The sequence below is a fragment of the Cryphonectria parasitica genome (genome assembly GCF_011745365.1).
Source record: "Cryphonectria parasitica EP155 unplaced genomic scaffold M406scaffold_6, whole genome shotgun sequence".
Taxonomy (NCBI): domain Eukaryota; kingdom Fungi; phylum Ascomycota; class Sordariomycetes; order Diaporthales; family Cryphonectriaceae; genus Cryphonectria; species Cryphonectria parasitica.
In genome coordinates, this window is record NW_024468914.1 from 260,428 (window position 1) to 274,333 (window position 13,906).

Below are 13,906 nucleotides of genomic sequence, written 5' to 3' on the forward strand. Positions count from 1 at the left end.
GGTTGAAGTTGGGCATGCGGTTGTTGGCTGCGTGGAAATGATGGCTGGCTGTCAAAACAGCACAAATATTATGTATGTACTTGATAGTCAATTGGTCCATCAACCTAAGAATCAGGAATGCAATAATGCAAGTTGCATTTTCTGTATGCGCCTCACATGAGCAACAGATGGCCCTGCAGAAGTCTAGCGTTTTTGAGACTCTCATCTCCAATCACTCCAGTGACATCGAACAATTTGCAGACAGTCCAGGGGTGCAGATTTTCGTGCCAACGCCCCACCACTCTGCAGAATGAGGTAAGTTACCTTGAGGTACATCATGGAAGATACACAGGGTCATGTGCAGGTCCAGACTCATGTCAAGAACACATGTTCCTGAGCTGAGAAAGGGTGGTAGACCAAGCAGGCCGATTTGTAGGCCAATCAAGGAGAGGCTGGGGCCATGTTAGGAAATGGGAAATTGTGAAAGACAAATATAGAGGAAGATGGTACAACTTACGAGCACCAGTAGTCACAGTCAGCATCTTAAGAATTCAAGAACCAGGATTGAATGGATGGTCAATGAATGCAGTGACAAAGTGACATTACCACCATAGTACTGAACAGTACAAAGTGGTGACAGTTGGGCGGCGATGCAAGGGTTACCTGGGCCCCACTTGGCCCCAACCCTGCTTTGCCTTATTGCCCTGTGTAGTAAGCAGGGCACTGGCCTGCCACTAGCATCCTTGGACCTCCCCTCACTACTAAGAAGAGGCCCCGCGACTGGCAACTTTTGGCCATGGTCTATTTTTTTCCCTCTTTTTTTCTTTCTTGATTGTAACTCTATAATGTCGCTGACATCCATGACCGCGGCCTGATCCTCTTCTTGAGCGTGTCAAACTCTTCTGTTCTCCTTTGTTACTGAATCCCCATTTTCTCTCTCGTCCGGTGTGTTTCTTTACCCTGATCTGATTCTTCCAACGAGCTGTTCTCAGGCGTTGCGCATCAACGCGGCACCCCTCCCCTCCCACCTTTCTTTGCGCGGGGCTCTTTTTGCCTACACACCACATCCGTAACAAGCCACATAGCAGCACCCACCTGCTCTGCTCCTATCTCCACCAAGCAAAAACCAGCCCCCTCGTTCCCTTTTTCGACGCGTTGTGCGCCGCGGCGCTGGTCACTCACCAGGCGCCTGCTGCGAACCCCTCCCTCCTCGACTGTTGTGCGACCGAAACGCTCCCCCCCCCCCTCTCCCCCCATCTTCGCCGATATACATTTCCGAACAAGATGTCGATGCTTCCTCCAGAGACCACTGCTGAGCTGGGTCAGCTCATTCAGGGTCTCCAGTCTCCCAACAATGATATCCGCACCCAGGCGGAGGAGGCTCTGGCCAACAACTGGACGAACACGCGCCCTGAGGTGCTGCTGATGGGACTGGCCGAACACATCGCGGGGTCCCAGGAGGTCCAGGTCCGGTCCTTCGCCGCCGTCATCTTCCGTAGGATAGCATCCAAGACCAGAAAGAACGAGCAGGGCCAGCCCGTGGAGATGTTTGTCTCCCTCGCCAAGGAGCACGCCATTGTGATAAGACAAAAGCTGCTCGAGTGCCTGGTCAACGAGGCGGACAAATCGGTTAGGAACAAGATCAGCGATGCCGTCGCTGAGGTAGCAAGACAATACTCAGACATTGGTACGCCTCCTGCCTCCTGTGCCTTCTTTCTTGGCTGGTCGGAGAAACATTGTAACCTGACTACACCCTGCTGACCTGCTACTGCTGCTAGACGAACCGTGGCCTGAGCTGCTTACCGTGCTCTTCCAGCTTAGCATCGCTGACGATTCCGGCAAGCGCGAGTCCGCGTTCCGAGTCTTCAACACAACCCCCGGCATTATTGAGAAGCAGCATGAAGAAGCTGTTGCACAAGCCTTCACCAAGGGCTTCAAGGACCCTGAGGTCGGCGTACGTCAACAAAACCCACACAATTGACCGATGGTCTGAGGGGAAGGACTAACATCATTTTGCAGGTCCGTCTGGCAGCTATGGAGGCTTTCGCCTCTTTCTTCAGAAGCCTCAGCAAGAAGAGACAACAAAAATACTACGCGCTTCTGCCTGAGGTTCTCAACATCCTGATTCCTATCAAAGACAAGGGTGACTCGGAGGAGCTGAGCCAGGCCCTGGTCGCGTTGATCGATCTTGCCGAGTCATCACCCAAAATGTTCAAGCCCCTCTTTCCCAGCCTGGTCCAATTCAGCATCGCTGTCGTCCAGGATAAGGAGCTTAGCGATATATGCCGTCAGAATGCGCTGGAGCTCATGGCTACCTTTGCCGATTACGCGCCATCCATGTGCAAGAAGGACCCGACCTTTACCAACGATATGATCACCCAGTGTCTCAGCCTGATGACCGATCTCGGAGACGACGATGATGTTCAGGAATGGCTCGAGGCTGATGATGTATGCTTGCCTCCCTTTCATTCACCTTGTGCCGCTTGCTGTCGAGCAGTGCTAATTCTTTCGCTATAGCTTGACCAAGACGAGAGCGATCAGAACCACGTTGCTGGCGAACAGTGCATGGACCGGCTCGCCAACAAGCTTGGCGGCCTGACGATTCTGCAGCCTACCTTCAACTGGCTGCCCCGAATGATGCAGTCCCAGTCCTGGTCAGACAAGCATGCCGCCCTCATGGCTATATCGGCCATCTCTGAAGGCTGCCGGGAGCAGATGGTCGGCGAGTTGCAGCAGGTCCTAGATCTGGTTGTGCCGGCTCTGAGGGACCAGCACCCCCGTGTCCGGTGGGCAGGCTGTAATGCCTTGGGTCAGATGAGCACGGATTTCGCGCCTACGATGCAGAAGGAGTACTATGATGCCATTCTCAAGGCCATCATTCCGGTTCTAGACTCTCCGGAACCTCGAGTCAAGTCCCATGCCGCTGCCGCCCTTGTTAACTTCTGCGAGGAAGCTGAGAAGAATGTTCTTGAGCCGTATCTCGACGAGCTCCTTTCGTCACTGTACCGCCTGCTGCAATTCGATAAGCGATATGTACAGGAGCAGGCTCTCTCCACGATTGCCACGATCGCTGATGCCGCCGAAGCTGCATTCACCAAGTACTACGACTCGTTGATGCCGCTGCTTTTCAACGTCCTGCAGCTGCCAATCGAGAAGGACAACCGTCTCCTCAAAGCAAAGGCCATGGAGTGTGCCACTCTCATCGGTCTTGCTGTAGGAAAGGAACGACTGGGCGCAGACGCCATGAAGCTGGTCCAGCTTCTGGCCAACACCCAGACCAGCGTGACGGAGCCCGATGATCCTCAGGCACAATACCTCATGCACTGCTGGGGCCGCATGTGCCGTGTACTGGGTTCCGAGTTCCTTCCGTTCCTGCCGAATGTCATGCCACCGCTCCTGGAGCTCGCAAAGGCCAACGCCGATATCCAGCTCCTCGACGATGACGACCAGGTCGAGGCTCTTCAGAACGAGGAAGGATGGGAGCTTGTCCCCGTCAAGGGCAAAATGATTGGCATCAAGACAAGCACTATGGACGACAAGAACATGGCGATCGAGCTTCTCGTCGTGTATGCACAAGTTCTTGAGGGTAATTTCGCCCCTTACGTGGCCGAGGTTATGGAGAAGGTTGCCCTGCCTGGTCTCGCCTTCTTCTTCCACGACCCTGTCAGGTTCATGTCTGCCAAGCTCGTGCCCCAGCTGCTCAACTCATACAAGAAAGCCTATGGCAACCCGTCAATTGAGCTTGGTAGCCTCTGGAACGGCACAGCCGACAAGCTCCTAGAGGTTCTTTCGGCCGAACCGTCCATAGACACGCTGGCTGAGATGTACCAATGCTTCTACGAGTCCGTTGAGTGTCTAGGAAGGGACTGCCTCTCGGTTCAGCACATGGAGCATTTCATCGAGTCAGTCCAGTCCGCACTCGACGACTACAAGCTTCGTGTCGCCCAACGGTTGGAGGAGACTGCGGGCACAAACCCGGAGGATGCCGAAGACGAGGCGGAGGAGATTCTCATGGCAATTGAGGACGACCAAACACTCCTGGGAGATATGAACAAGGCGTTCCACTCCATCTTCAAGTACCATGGCTCGGCCTTCCTGCGGACCTGGGAGCGGTTGATTTCGACATACGAGAGCTTTTTGAACAACACTCAAGACCCTGCGCAGCGCCAATGGGGACTTTGTATAATGGACGATGTCCTCGAGTACTGCGGGCCGGAGTCGATTCACTACGCGAACTACATCATGACACCGCTTCTGGAGGGATGCCGTGATCAATCCCCTGCCATTCGACAGGCTGCCGCGTACGGTATTGGTGTCGCGGCTCAGAAGGGTGGACAGGCCTGGGCTCAGTTCCTCGGCGGCTCAGTCTCGGCGTTATTGCAGGCAACCCAGGTCCCCGATGCGCGCAGTGATGACAACGTGTACGCAACTGAGAATGCATGTGCTGCGCTCGCCAAGATCCTGCACTTCAACGCAAGTGCTGTGGCCAACCAGGACGAGGTCATCGGCCAGTGGGTCAACTCACTCCCTGTGACAAATGATGACGAAGCTGCGCCTTATGCTTATGCATACCTGGCCGAACTGATCACAAAGTAAGTTGCAATCTGTGTCCTCAGAACACACAGCGTGCGCTGTGTGCTTCACATGGATACATACGATAAACCTGCCTCTCTCTATACCTGTAAATCGTGCAACACACTAATAAACCCTTTCACTCACAGGCAACACCCTGCTGTCGGGCAACGGCCAGATCAGATCTTCGACCATGTGGCAAAGGCCCTCGAGGCTCAGACCCTGACAACACAAACCGCCCAGCGCGTTTGTACGGCGGTGAAGCTGCTCCTACAGGCTACAAATACCGATCCAACGCCTCTCCTTCAGCAGTACCCGGCTGATGCACAGCAAGTCATTATGAGCTACTTCAACTAGAGATCGGAGTCGCCATTTGCAAGCATCTGTCTACCACCCCCGAGGCTGAGAACGTTGCCATTGTCGCCACTAGCCCTTGATATTTCGAATTGGATGTTAGGTGATGCAACTCGGAAGGATTAACGGATAGAAGACTGCAGTACGACCTCTGGCGTCATGAGCACCCAGAGAGCACTGAGTTGAAAAAAGCACAACAACAGGTCCAGATGTTTTTACTTTTTAGTTGTTTCTCGTATAACGATGAATGAGCAGTTCAGCGACCAGTGTCGAGGTCTACCAGAAAGGCAGACAGGCGGTAGTTAGAGCCCTGCGAGATACCAATCCAACCATTATCTTATCAGCCTTTTTACCTTCTGATCACTCATGAACTGTCCCACCCATCAACCGTCTGACAACGTCTACAATTTCTTTCTCGGCTGGATTTATATTCAGCAGGTGAGCATAATAAAGGAAGATGAATGAGAAGAAGCACAACATGTCTTAGTCATGTGCTTCGAACCTCTCTCCAAGCATACACATCTCAGACGCACGCTTGTCTGGGAACATATTGACTGCATCTCCAAGTACGTCCGCAAGCAATCAGCTGGACAACATATGGCTCAATCATCGACGGTTCAAACTCCTACTCCCTCCCATCTACATCCACACACGATTTTTTGTCCCTGATGAAAAATATGCGTTACTGCGGCGGGACATCTGCCCGTCTTACAGCCCTACATGATCTTGGCAGTTGCCCAGCCGGAGGGAGAGGTTCAGCCGTAAACTAGACGCTCACCCCCGGGAGCCTGCTTCATCGCATCGCAACTTTTGTAGCGAGTTCCCACGGCCGTCGATGGCAGCCTAATGACAAAAGAGAAGAGAGTCTGCGTCCTGAGAGGTGTACTTAGCTCGCCAGCCAGCCTCGATCAAAAACCCGCCCGGCCGGTTTCGTGTAAAAACGAGAAATACCGTCCACTACAGCTGGCCTGCCTGACTACCTGTCGGGCTGAGGATTCAACCAAACCCCAGCACGGGTGAAGAGCTGAAGTCTGATGGCAGCAAAAGTCTACAGGTCCTACCCCCCTCCCCCTCCTTATCCTGAATGTTATTGCGAGGCCGTTCAACAGCTCGATGTGTTCTTTTGGGCAAGGTTGGTCTTTGGAGATGGCATATCGACGCCAGTGGCGCCATGGTTTTGGGGGAAAGGGGAGTAGTGTAGTGTGTGATTGGTTAGGCAGGGTTGGGGCTTATGTTGCCCTGTGATGATGGCCAAGATTGAGCTATTTTACTTATTGGTCTCAGTCCCTGGTCCTTTTGTGACTAGGTGTCAGTTGCGTCTTTTTTCTTGTGGCCAGAGGGAGGATTGTGTGTGTATATATAAAGTGAGTTCAATTTGGGGGAACGGATTTGTGTTCGCAAGGCTGCACCAAGTGTTGGCGGTGTAGACATTTGCGTGTCTACTTGAATCATGAGCTACAGTTCCACAGGAGGGATAAGGTTGAAGTGATACTGTGGCAGGGCTCACACCATATATACTCGGGGAGAAAGAAGAATATGAGCGAGAACGGCCAGTACGGTAGGCGACATTCATTTAAACTCCTAATCCCACCGAAATACATCATCGTGGAAGGATGACACTGACAGAATCAAACACCAGTGCCGGGGAGCCTCTGGTTCTATGCGCCGAACAAAGGAGCACCCGTGTTCTTCGCCGTAGCATTCTGCGCATCTACGGTGTGGCAGTTGTGGCAGACCTAGTGAGTCTGGGGTGTCAATCTACCCTAGTTGTTGCCGTGAACGTGGAAAGAAGTCACAAGTCTCTGACGGATTTCTTTCTCTCTTCTGTTTTTTCTTGTACGACGAGCAGCCATAACAAGTGCTGGCGCATGACGGGCGTCCTTGTCTTTGCGGGAACTCTCTTCACCGCCGGCTTCATCACACGAGAGATTGCTGCGTTCGATTATGGCAACCTCGTAAAGCTCATCGTCAGCGTGTGTTTGGTATACGCGGCACCGTATGCTTGCCTCCTTGGCAGTCCTATCCCGCTGAGGCGAGGTCAGCAGCAGCAGCTAACAGCAGTCACAGGCCTCTGTTTGAGCTGGCCAACTACCAGATCCTCGGCCGAATCCTCTACTATGTACCGCACCTCTCGCCGATCCACCCAGGGCGCGTCTTGACGACTTTCGCCTTCATCTCGTCCGTCGTCGAGGCGCTGAACGGGAACGGCGCCAGCTACTCGACCAACCAGTCGCTGCCAAAATCCAAGCAGGACATCGGCAAGGCCCTCCTCAAGGCAGCCCTGCTCATCCAGATTGTCGTGGTCGTACTGTTCCTCGCGCTGACAGTCACTTTTCACCGCCGCGTCCACGCAGCTAAGATCCGCAGCCCGAAGCTGACGGGCGTGCTGCGGACCCTCTACGCGAGCAGCGCACTCATCGCCGTCCGGACCATCTACCGCATTGTCGAGTACTTCAGCCTGGCAGAGCTTCACTTTGGCCCGGGGCTCAACCCCGACGCGTTCGGGCCGGAGGTGCGCTATGAGTGGTTCTTTTACGTGTTCGAGGCGACACTCATGCTGTGCAATGCGTCTCTCTGGAACGTCAGGCACCCGAGGAAGTACCTGCCCAAGAGCACCAAGGTATATCTAGCACGCGATGGGGTGACGGAGGTGGTCGGGCCGGGGTATAAGGACACGAGATCATTCTGGGTGACGTTGGTGGATCCGTTCGACCTCAAGGGAATGCTAGGCAAGAAAAACGGAAGAGGGACGACGGAGTTCTGGAACGAGGGTCAGCATGAGATGGAGGAGAAATCCAGTGGTGGTGGTGGTGGTGGTGATGATGGCGGCCCTGAGGGAAAAAGAAAAGACCATTCAACTGCCAGCAACCCAGTTCAAGGAGGGACGAATATCGACAGCGAGCGAACTTGCCAATAAGGGGCCTCTATGAAGTATCAGGTCAGCTGTTTTGTGTCGTCATGACTGAGATGGGACACACACGGCATCTGTTCTCAACAGAATAGTGGTCAGCTGCCTTCGCAATGGGCCAGCGCACACAACTTTTCTGGGTGCCTGTTGCAAGCGATCCGAACATCGCTTCCTGGCCACGGATCCCGCCAGCCAGGTCAACAAGGTATGGACTCGGGGACTCAGTCGTCATTGGCGTCGAAGAGCAAACCGATTCTACGTCACGTGTTCTCTGCCAGATTACACGTCTTGACAGGGATTGTATCAATATTCGGAACCGAGTACAGCCCGAGGCTTCCAAGGAATACGTGATAAGGGAAGGATGGAAGGGGCTCGTGGAAGGAAGAGTGTGCTGCTCCTCAGGGCGGGGCCAGAGTATGACCATACTATGGTCCTCTTTTTCATGCGTTGGCCCAGTTGGGTGGTAGTGATAGTATGGTTGTTATTATTATTATCATTATTATTGTTGTTATTATTTGTCTATAAAAGGAAGGAAAAAGTGAAGGGGAGGGGGGAGGGGCAGGGTCAGTATATTGAACCTTAAGAGGCCTGAATAATTTCGTTTTTGGTCGAAGCGCGAGGACTCGAAGCCTGTCAGTCTCATCGCGAAGATGACGACGAGATGAGATGAGGCCATCGTAAGCGAACAGCCACACAATAGAGATAGGTCAGTCGCGATGTTCCGAGCTTCAGGAAGGGGTCGTTCTGCCGTGGAAATTAGAGATCTGATGCAGCGTGGCTGTGTTGAAGATGTCAAAAAATATGTATGTGAGGGTCGCTAACCTGAGCTGTCTCCTAAAAATAGCGGCATCCTCTTTGTGGCTAATGCGAGGGGTCTGCACCAAAGGTCTGCACGGGGAATTTAGCAGTAGCAGGTCACCTGATTAGTCGCAACCCCTCCCCTCCCCTCTTTCCCCTGTAAACGGATCTGTACAGGCCACCTGTAGTCTCTATTAGGTCAGCACTCAAATTGCAGGGCTGCAGCGGCACACACTATCGTCGTCAATCTCCACCTTCCTTCTCTTCCTTCAGCACAAGGCAACTCTTCATTCTGGTCACTTCACCACGCAAGCTCTTGCAAGCCACCCCGGCACAAGAAACTCCTTCATCTTGATCCGGCACTCTGGGTTACAGGGGGGGGATCCACGATTGACGAGATCGGCTTCATCGGCTTTGGACGGCGTCTCCGTGACTTGTTCGAGACGAATCTCTGCAGAACGTGCGACAGCCGCAGGCGCCGAGGGGCACTGTCGCCGTACAACTTTGGCTCTGGTTTATGGCGCACCCAGAGGTGTAACAAGAAATTGAGACGGAGAGGGCGGCGTAACACATAGTCCTCCAGACTTGCGCCACCAACTCGATCGAAACCTCGTACCAACGGGCATGCCGCGAGCAAACAAAGAGTCGAATAAGGAACACGAGAGGCCCAAAACCACCAATATTGTCTTACTTGTCGTCTTGTGAGCCACTGGATCCCTCAGGGCGCAACTGCGAGGGCAAGACCCCATAAATGGACTGTTTGAACTTCCTTTGTGCAGAGCCTCCTGTCACCGCCTCAACCCGTCTGATCTGACCTTATCTGATCTGACTGCACCTCGGCTTACCTGGGCTGTTTGTTGTTCGAGCAAGCAGGCAGGCGTTTATCGGCCATCAAAAGCATGTGCTCCAGCTGGCAGACATAATTTCCATTAATCTCCCCTTCTATCGTCTGTCTCTCCTGTCGCCACACCTTTCGCGGCCAGGAGCGGGGGGCTGCCAGTCCTAAACCCTACAGTGTTGGACCTGCCGACTTGCGAACAGCACTGTCCCCTAGTCAACCAGTTCACCAGCTCATCACAACGTCGTGAAGGAACAAAGCCCCACAGCCGGCGGTCCCCATTCGGTGCACACAGGCCCCCGAGGTGGACGACGTGACACGTTGAATTGTTTCGTTCTTCTTTCGGTGCGCCTGCAACTCGACTGGTTCTGCCAGAAAAAGCGGGTTTCAAGCAGACCACCACGGTCGGTCCACACAGACCATTGGAAACGGCTTTGTGCAATACAAACAACGACGACGACGACGACGACGACGACGACGACAGAGCCATCTTCTGGCCTGGAACTAGTCCTGTTCATCGAGGCAGCTACTAGTCCTACCACAGTATCAATTTCATCCTGGATCGGGTCCCCACCCCGGGATAGAAACCGACTCGCCTGTTGACGACCCCAGCCAGCAAAGGATTCCAGTCACTTACTGCTTCTGTTCGTTCTCTGCAGACCCCAAGCACCACTTCTTGGGTCAACAACCTCATTCCCCACGTTCAACGACCAGGGCCATCATTTTGCCCATCTTGAAATCTACGTTACCTCGTCTAAGTCGCCCGAGACCACTTGACTCACCCCACTCTGGCCGCTGGACGAACACCTGTCTTGCGGCCATCTACAACGACCATCTTGACAGCCCGCCAGCCACTTGCGAGCTATACTCGGTTCCTACCCTTGGGCGTTCCTTTAGTGCCACCTCCAGAGTGCCAGATTCTTGGTACCTCCCGCAGACCCGCCCGTCAATTCGAGCTCGAGAAGGGGGGTCCTGTCGTTCATTCGACTGCTGCTTCTTGAGCAAGCTTATATTGGCAACAAGGTCTCCACCAGGGGCAGTTCAGGCACACACAGCAGCACTTCAAATACTCGTCGCAGGTCACATCCCGGACCTGGGAAAAACAAAAAGGTTGCCGCATCAAACTTGTGTCCAACCGCATGAGCTAGCAACTGGTTACCACCTTTCTTTGCAACATCTCACAGGACACAACCCTACGTCAGGGCCTAAAAAGAATTTTGGCCACATTCTAGTCCCGGCCCCAGATCTCACTGCCTCCTCCTTGCATTCCCAAAGATCCCCGGCGCTTGGCCGAGTGTGTGTGTGGGACCAACCGAATCTGACTGAGCCTACATCTGACACCTTTGCCCTAAAACCTATATCTCCTCTCGACTGTCCGCCATGGTCACCTTTTGGCAGACAACCTCCGTACCAAACATGGATAATCCTTTGATGAGGCCGAGCGCCCAAAGTCTACAGAGACCTCAGGTCTTTGTCAAGGTCGAATTTGGAGTGTCTTGGTCGGGCCAGCACTCGCCTCGAACACACGGCATCGAATTCAAATCTCGTGCCCTGCGAGAAAGACACTCTGGTTTTCCCAGGACTGTACCTGCCCCCACGACAAATTATCTCGTCGCTGCACCACCACCATCTGTACAACAATCTCAAGGGGGCGATGCACCACATTATAACCTGCATTACGCACCCCGGGAACAGGCCCCCTCACGCCGAACCCAGCAGTACACTGAGTTCCGAGGAATACCGAGTTATGACACAAGTTACCTGCTGCCGGCGCCATACTTCCATGAGCGGAGCGAGCCAAGGCACATAGAAGCCATTCCTGAACCACCACCGCTTGGACCATTTCCTCCTGAGGAGCGTCGACAATCTCGCGCAGAGAGGGCGGCCTCGCCTGCCGACCGACACCAGCGAGGAAATTCGGCACCACCGCCACTGAGCGACAACAACTGGGATGTTGTAAGTGCACGCTACTTGGATGAAGCAGCGACTGGACAGCCGTCGACAGCACATCGCGCTGGACCTCAGGCCAGAACAAATTCCGATGTCTGGAAGGACCTGCCTGAAGTGCCGTCACGGTTTCGACTGGGAGAGGATGACATGCCATGGGACGGCACTTGGCAGTTTCCAATGGGTTTTGAGCCCTTTCTGGAACCTGACCCTTATCTGCGGCCCTCCTCTGCTGCTTCCCCAAAGCCCTCCCCGGAGCACTCCAGTCGGCGACCACGGACCCCTGAGCAGCAACGCAGACCCATAGTCGAGTCTCCCCCCCAAGGTGACGATCCAGCCCGTCGGCACGAGCTCGAGGCCCTCGGCCATGCGATGATGACGGTCGACAACGGCTTCGAGAACCAATGGTGGAACCAAGGCGAGCGGAAGCACCTGACAGCGGTGACGCCGCCGCCGGCAACTCGCCAGCAGATGGAGGAGCAGATGGCACTTGGCTGGGTTGGGGCACTATTGCCCGCAGCAGGCCCTGGAGATGACAGCAACAAGCGCTTCACATACCCGACCCCGGAGACTACGTCGGTCGTCTCGCCCGAGGGCTCGATCGGTGCCAGCTACAACAACAATAACAGCAGCAACAACATGATGGTCTCACCCATCTCGACCTTCAGTGTCCCTACTACCCAGCTCAGCAGAACGCTGTCTACACGGTCGGATGAGCTCTGGTTCGGACGTGGCGCCGCAAGGTATGCTTAGGCCTAATGCGTCCCGGGAGCTTTTTTTCCAAGTTACGAATTATGAGGTGCCTCGCGGGTGTGTGGGAAACATGGCATTAGCAGCTTCTACCTGTTGTGTACAAATCCAGAAAACAGATGTCATCTTTCAGCAGGAGTCAAGAGGAGTTTAGGGAATGGCAGCAGAGCACACATTGCTTGTACGTGGGTGTAAACCTTTTTACGTTCCTCTCATTGTTTTGTCTTTTGTGGGCAGTGCGGATATATCCAAGGGTCGAAGATGCCCAAACCCTTCAGACCAATATTTCTTACTTTTTTAATGAATAAATCAACATCTCGTCTTCTCCCCCCCTCGCAAATGAGGGGGCGGGACTACACAAGGTTTCATCATCATCAAACCCCGAACACCGTTGCTGCCGCCTCCATTCTCTCGGAATTCGCGTCCCAAATTTACCCTTTACAGTGGATCTATCTGGGGCTCCTACTAAGATGAAGGGGATGAAAGACAACACAGCAGGAAAAAAAAGATGCGGTCGTAGACCCCCTTGTCCCTGGCCTATGTGGGGGGAGACGTGCGTGTAGCATAACGTACTATTAGCCATGTCGGGACTTATCACTGAGAGCATGCTACAAGCAGCACAAGGCGGCACAGGCAACGAAATTATTGTTCCACTAGCTCAACGCCGCAGCCATGCATGAACAAAACCGCCGTCATTTAGCACGACTTTTTTTTCCAGAGGAATATTACCCAGAGGAATGTTATGAACAAACAAAAGGAATAATAATAATAATAATAATAAAAGGAAGAAAGAGAAGGAAAAAAAGGGAGGGGGGATAAGGGAGCCTCCACAGGCTAGCGCGACAGGAACAGATGGATCAGATCGAGGAATGTTTTAAGAGACATACCACAGTATAGTCAGATGAAAACAGAGGTGGGCCCTTGGGGAACGGTCTGTAAGGGCTCGAAGAAAGGATCACCACCGTATAAGGCAAACCCAAGCTCCTTTGGCCCCCCAGAGGCATATGCGGCGGCGGCGGTAGCGGCGCGCACGCACACACACACGCACGGACGTACATACTATTGTACAATGGTACGCACAGTGACAGAAGGATGAGTGGTCGCTTAGGTCCACTATTTCGTGAGGAATAATGAGGTTGCAAAGTATGCAATGCGGTGTGTTAGGGCATGTCATACTGCTGGTCTGACACAACCTCATCATGGTTCTTTGGGGACAGGGGGATTGTAAATCAGGGCATGGCAGGCAAAAACAGGGCAAATAGGGCAATAGGCGGCGTTGATAGGCATTCAGTGAGCACCCTGCAGTAGGGAGAGAGGTTTCTGCGACTATCTATGGCTGATTGTGAAACGTGGTTTTGGGAGAAGTCATAGAAAACCCCCCGGGGTTCACGCCACGGCGTCACGCTGCTCTCCTGCATGAGGAGGTGGAGAGAGAAACGTATTACCTACTGCATGGTACTATGGCGTGTGTCCACTCCTCTTCTTCAATACAAAAATTACAGTTTGGTCTCGAAGACGAGTGGCTCGTAGGGCCCTGCTGCTTAATTAGTCGCCTGAGGGCTGCGGCTGCAAGTCTTTCCCGCTCCGCGGTCGCATCGGCAGGGGCCTGCTTCATGCCATGCGGGAAAAACGGGACGGACGAGCTTAAAAGTTTCTTTTTACACGCAACAAGACGTTGTATAAATTGGGGGGCGGGGGGGGAGGAGGTGGTTGTTCAGCTTTCAAACAGCTGACGAGGAGCTGAACTCGCATCAAAAGCC

General features: G+C 53.6%; 3 protein-coding genes across 3 annotated transcripts; all 3 read left to right on the plus strand.

Moving 5' to 3' along the window:
• Positions 1 to 1,263: 1,263 nt before the first annotated feature.
• CWC-1 (uncharacterized protein) lies at positions 1,264 to 5,251 on the plus strand (the record flags this gene model as incomplete). The annotated part of the gene is made up of 5 exons (XM_040926042.1): positions 1,264 to 1,666; positions 1,758 to 1,933; positions 1,999 to 2,427; positions 2,497 to 4,571; positions 4,701 to 5,251. 5 exons carry the CDS (start codon positions 1,264 to 1,266, stop codon positions 4,906 to 4,908), a joined length of 3,291 nt encoding a protein of 1,096 aa, XP_040774039.1. The 3' UTR covers positions 4,909 to 5,251.
• A 1,007-nt stretch (positions 5,252 to 6,258) lies between these two features.
• Positions 6,259 to 8,333, plus strand: M406DRAFT_346983 (uncharacterized protein). The gene is made up of 5 exons (XM_040922241.1): positions 6,259 to 6,463; positions 6,545 to 6,644; positions 6,755 to 6,901; positions 6,973 to 7,676; positions 7,779 to 8,333. Exons 1-5 carry the CDS (start codon positions 6,442 to 6,444, stop codon positions 7,820 to 7,822), a joined length of 1,017 nt encoding a protein of 338 aa, XP_040774040.1. The 5' UTR covers positions 6,259 to 6,441; the 3' UTR covers positions 7,823 to 8,333.
• A 3,171-nt stretch (positions 8,334 to 11,504) lies between these two features.
• Positions 11,505 to 11,980, plus strand: M406DRAFT_356926 (uncharacterized protein; the record flags this gene model as incomplete). Its single annotated transcript, XM_040923556.1, has 1 exon — positions 11,505 to 11,980. A coding segment is annotated over exon 1 (432 nt), but the record flags the coding sequence as incomplete, so codon positions are not given.
• Between the last annotated feature and the right edge of the window lie 1,926 nt (positions 11,981 to 13,906).

Excerpts from the sequence above, each read along its gene's own strand:
- M406DRAFT_346983 (XM_040922241.1), top strand. The coding sequence starts at position 6,442 with ATGAGCGAGAACGGCCAGTACG. Across the intron at positions 6,464-6,544 it reads GAGCGAGAACGGCCAGTACG|TGCCGGGGAGCCTCTGGTTC; the intron begins GTAGGCGACATT and ends ATCAAACACCAG. Across the intron at positions 6,645-6,754 it reads TGGCAGTTGTGGCAGACCTA|CCATAACAAGTGCTGGCGCA; the intron begins GTGAGTCTGGGG and ends TACGACGAGCAG.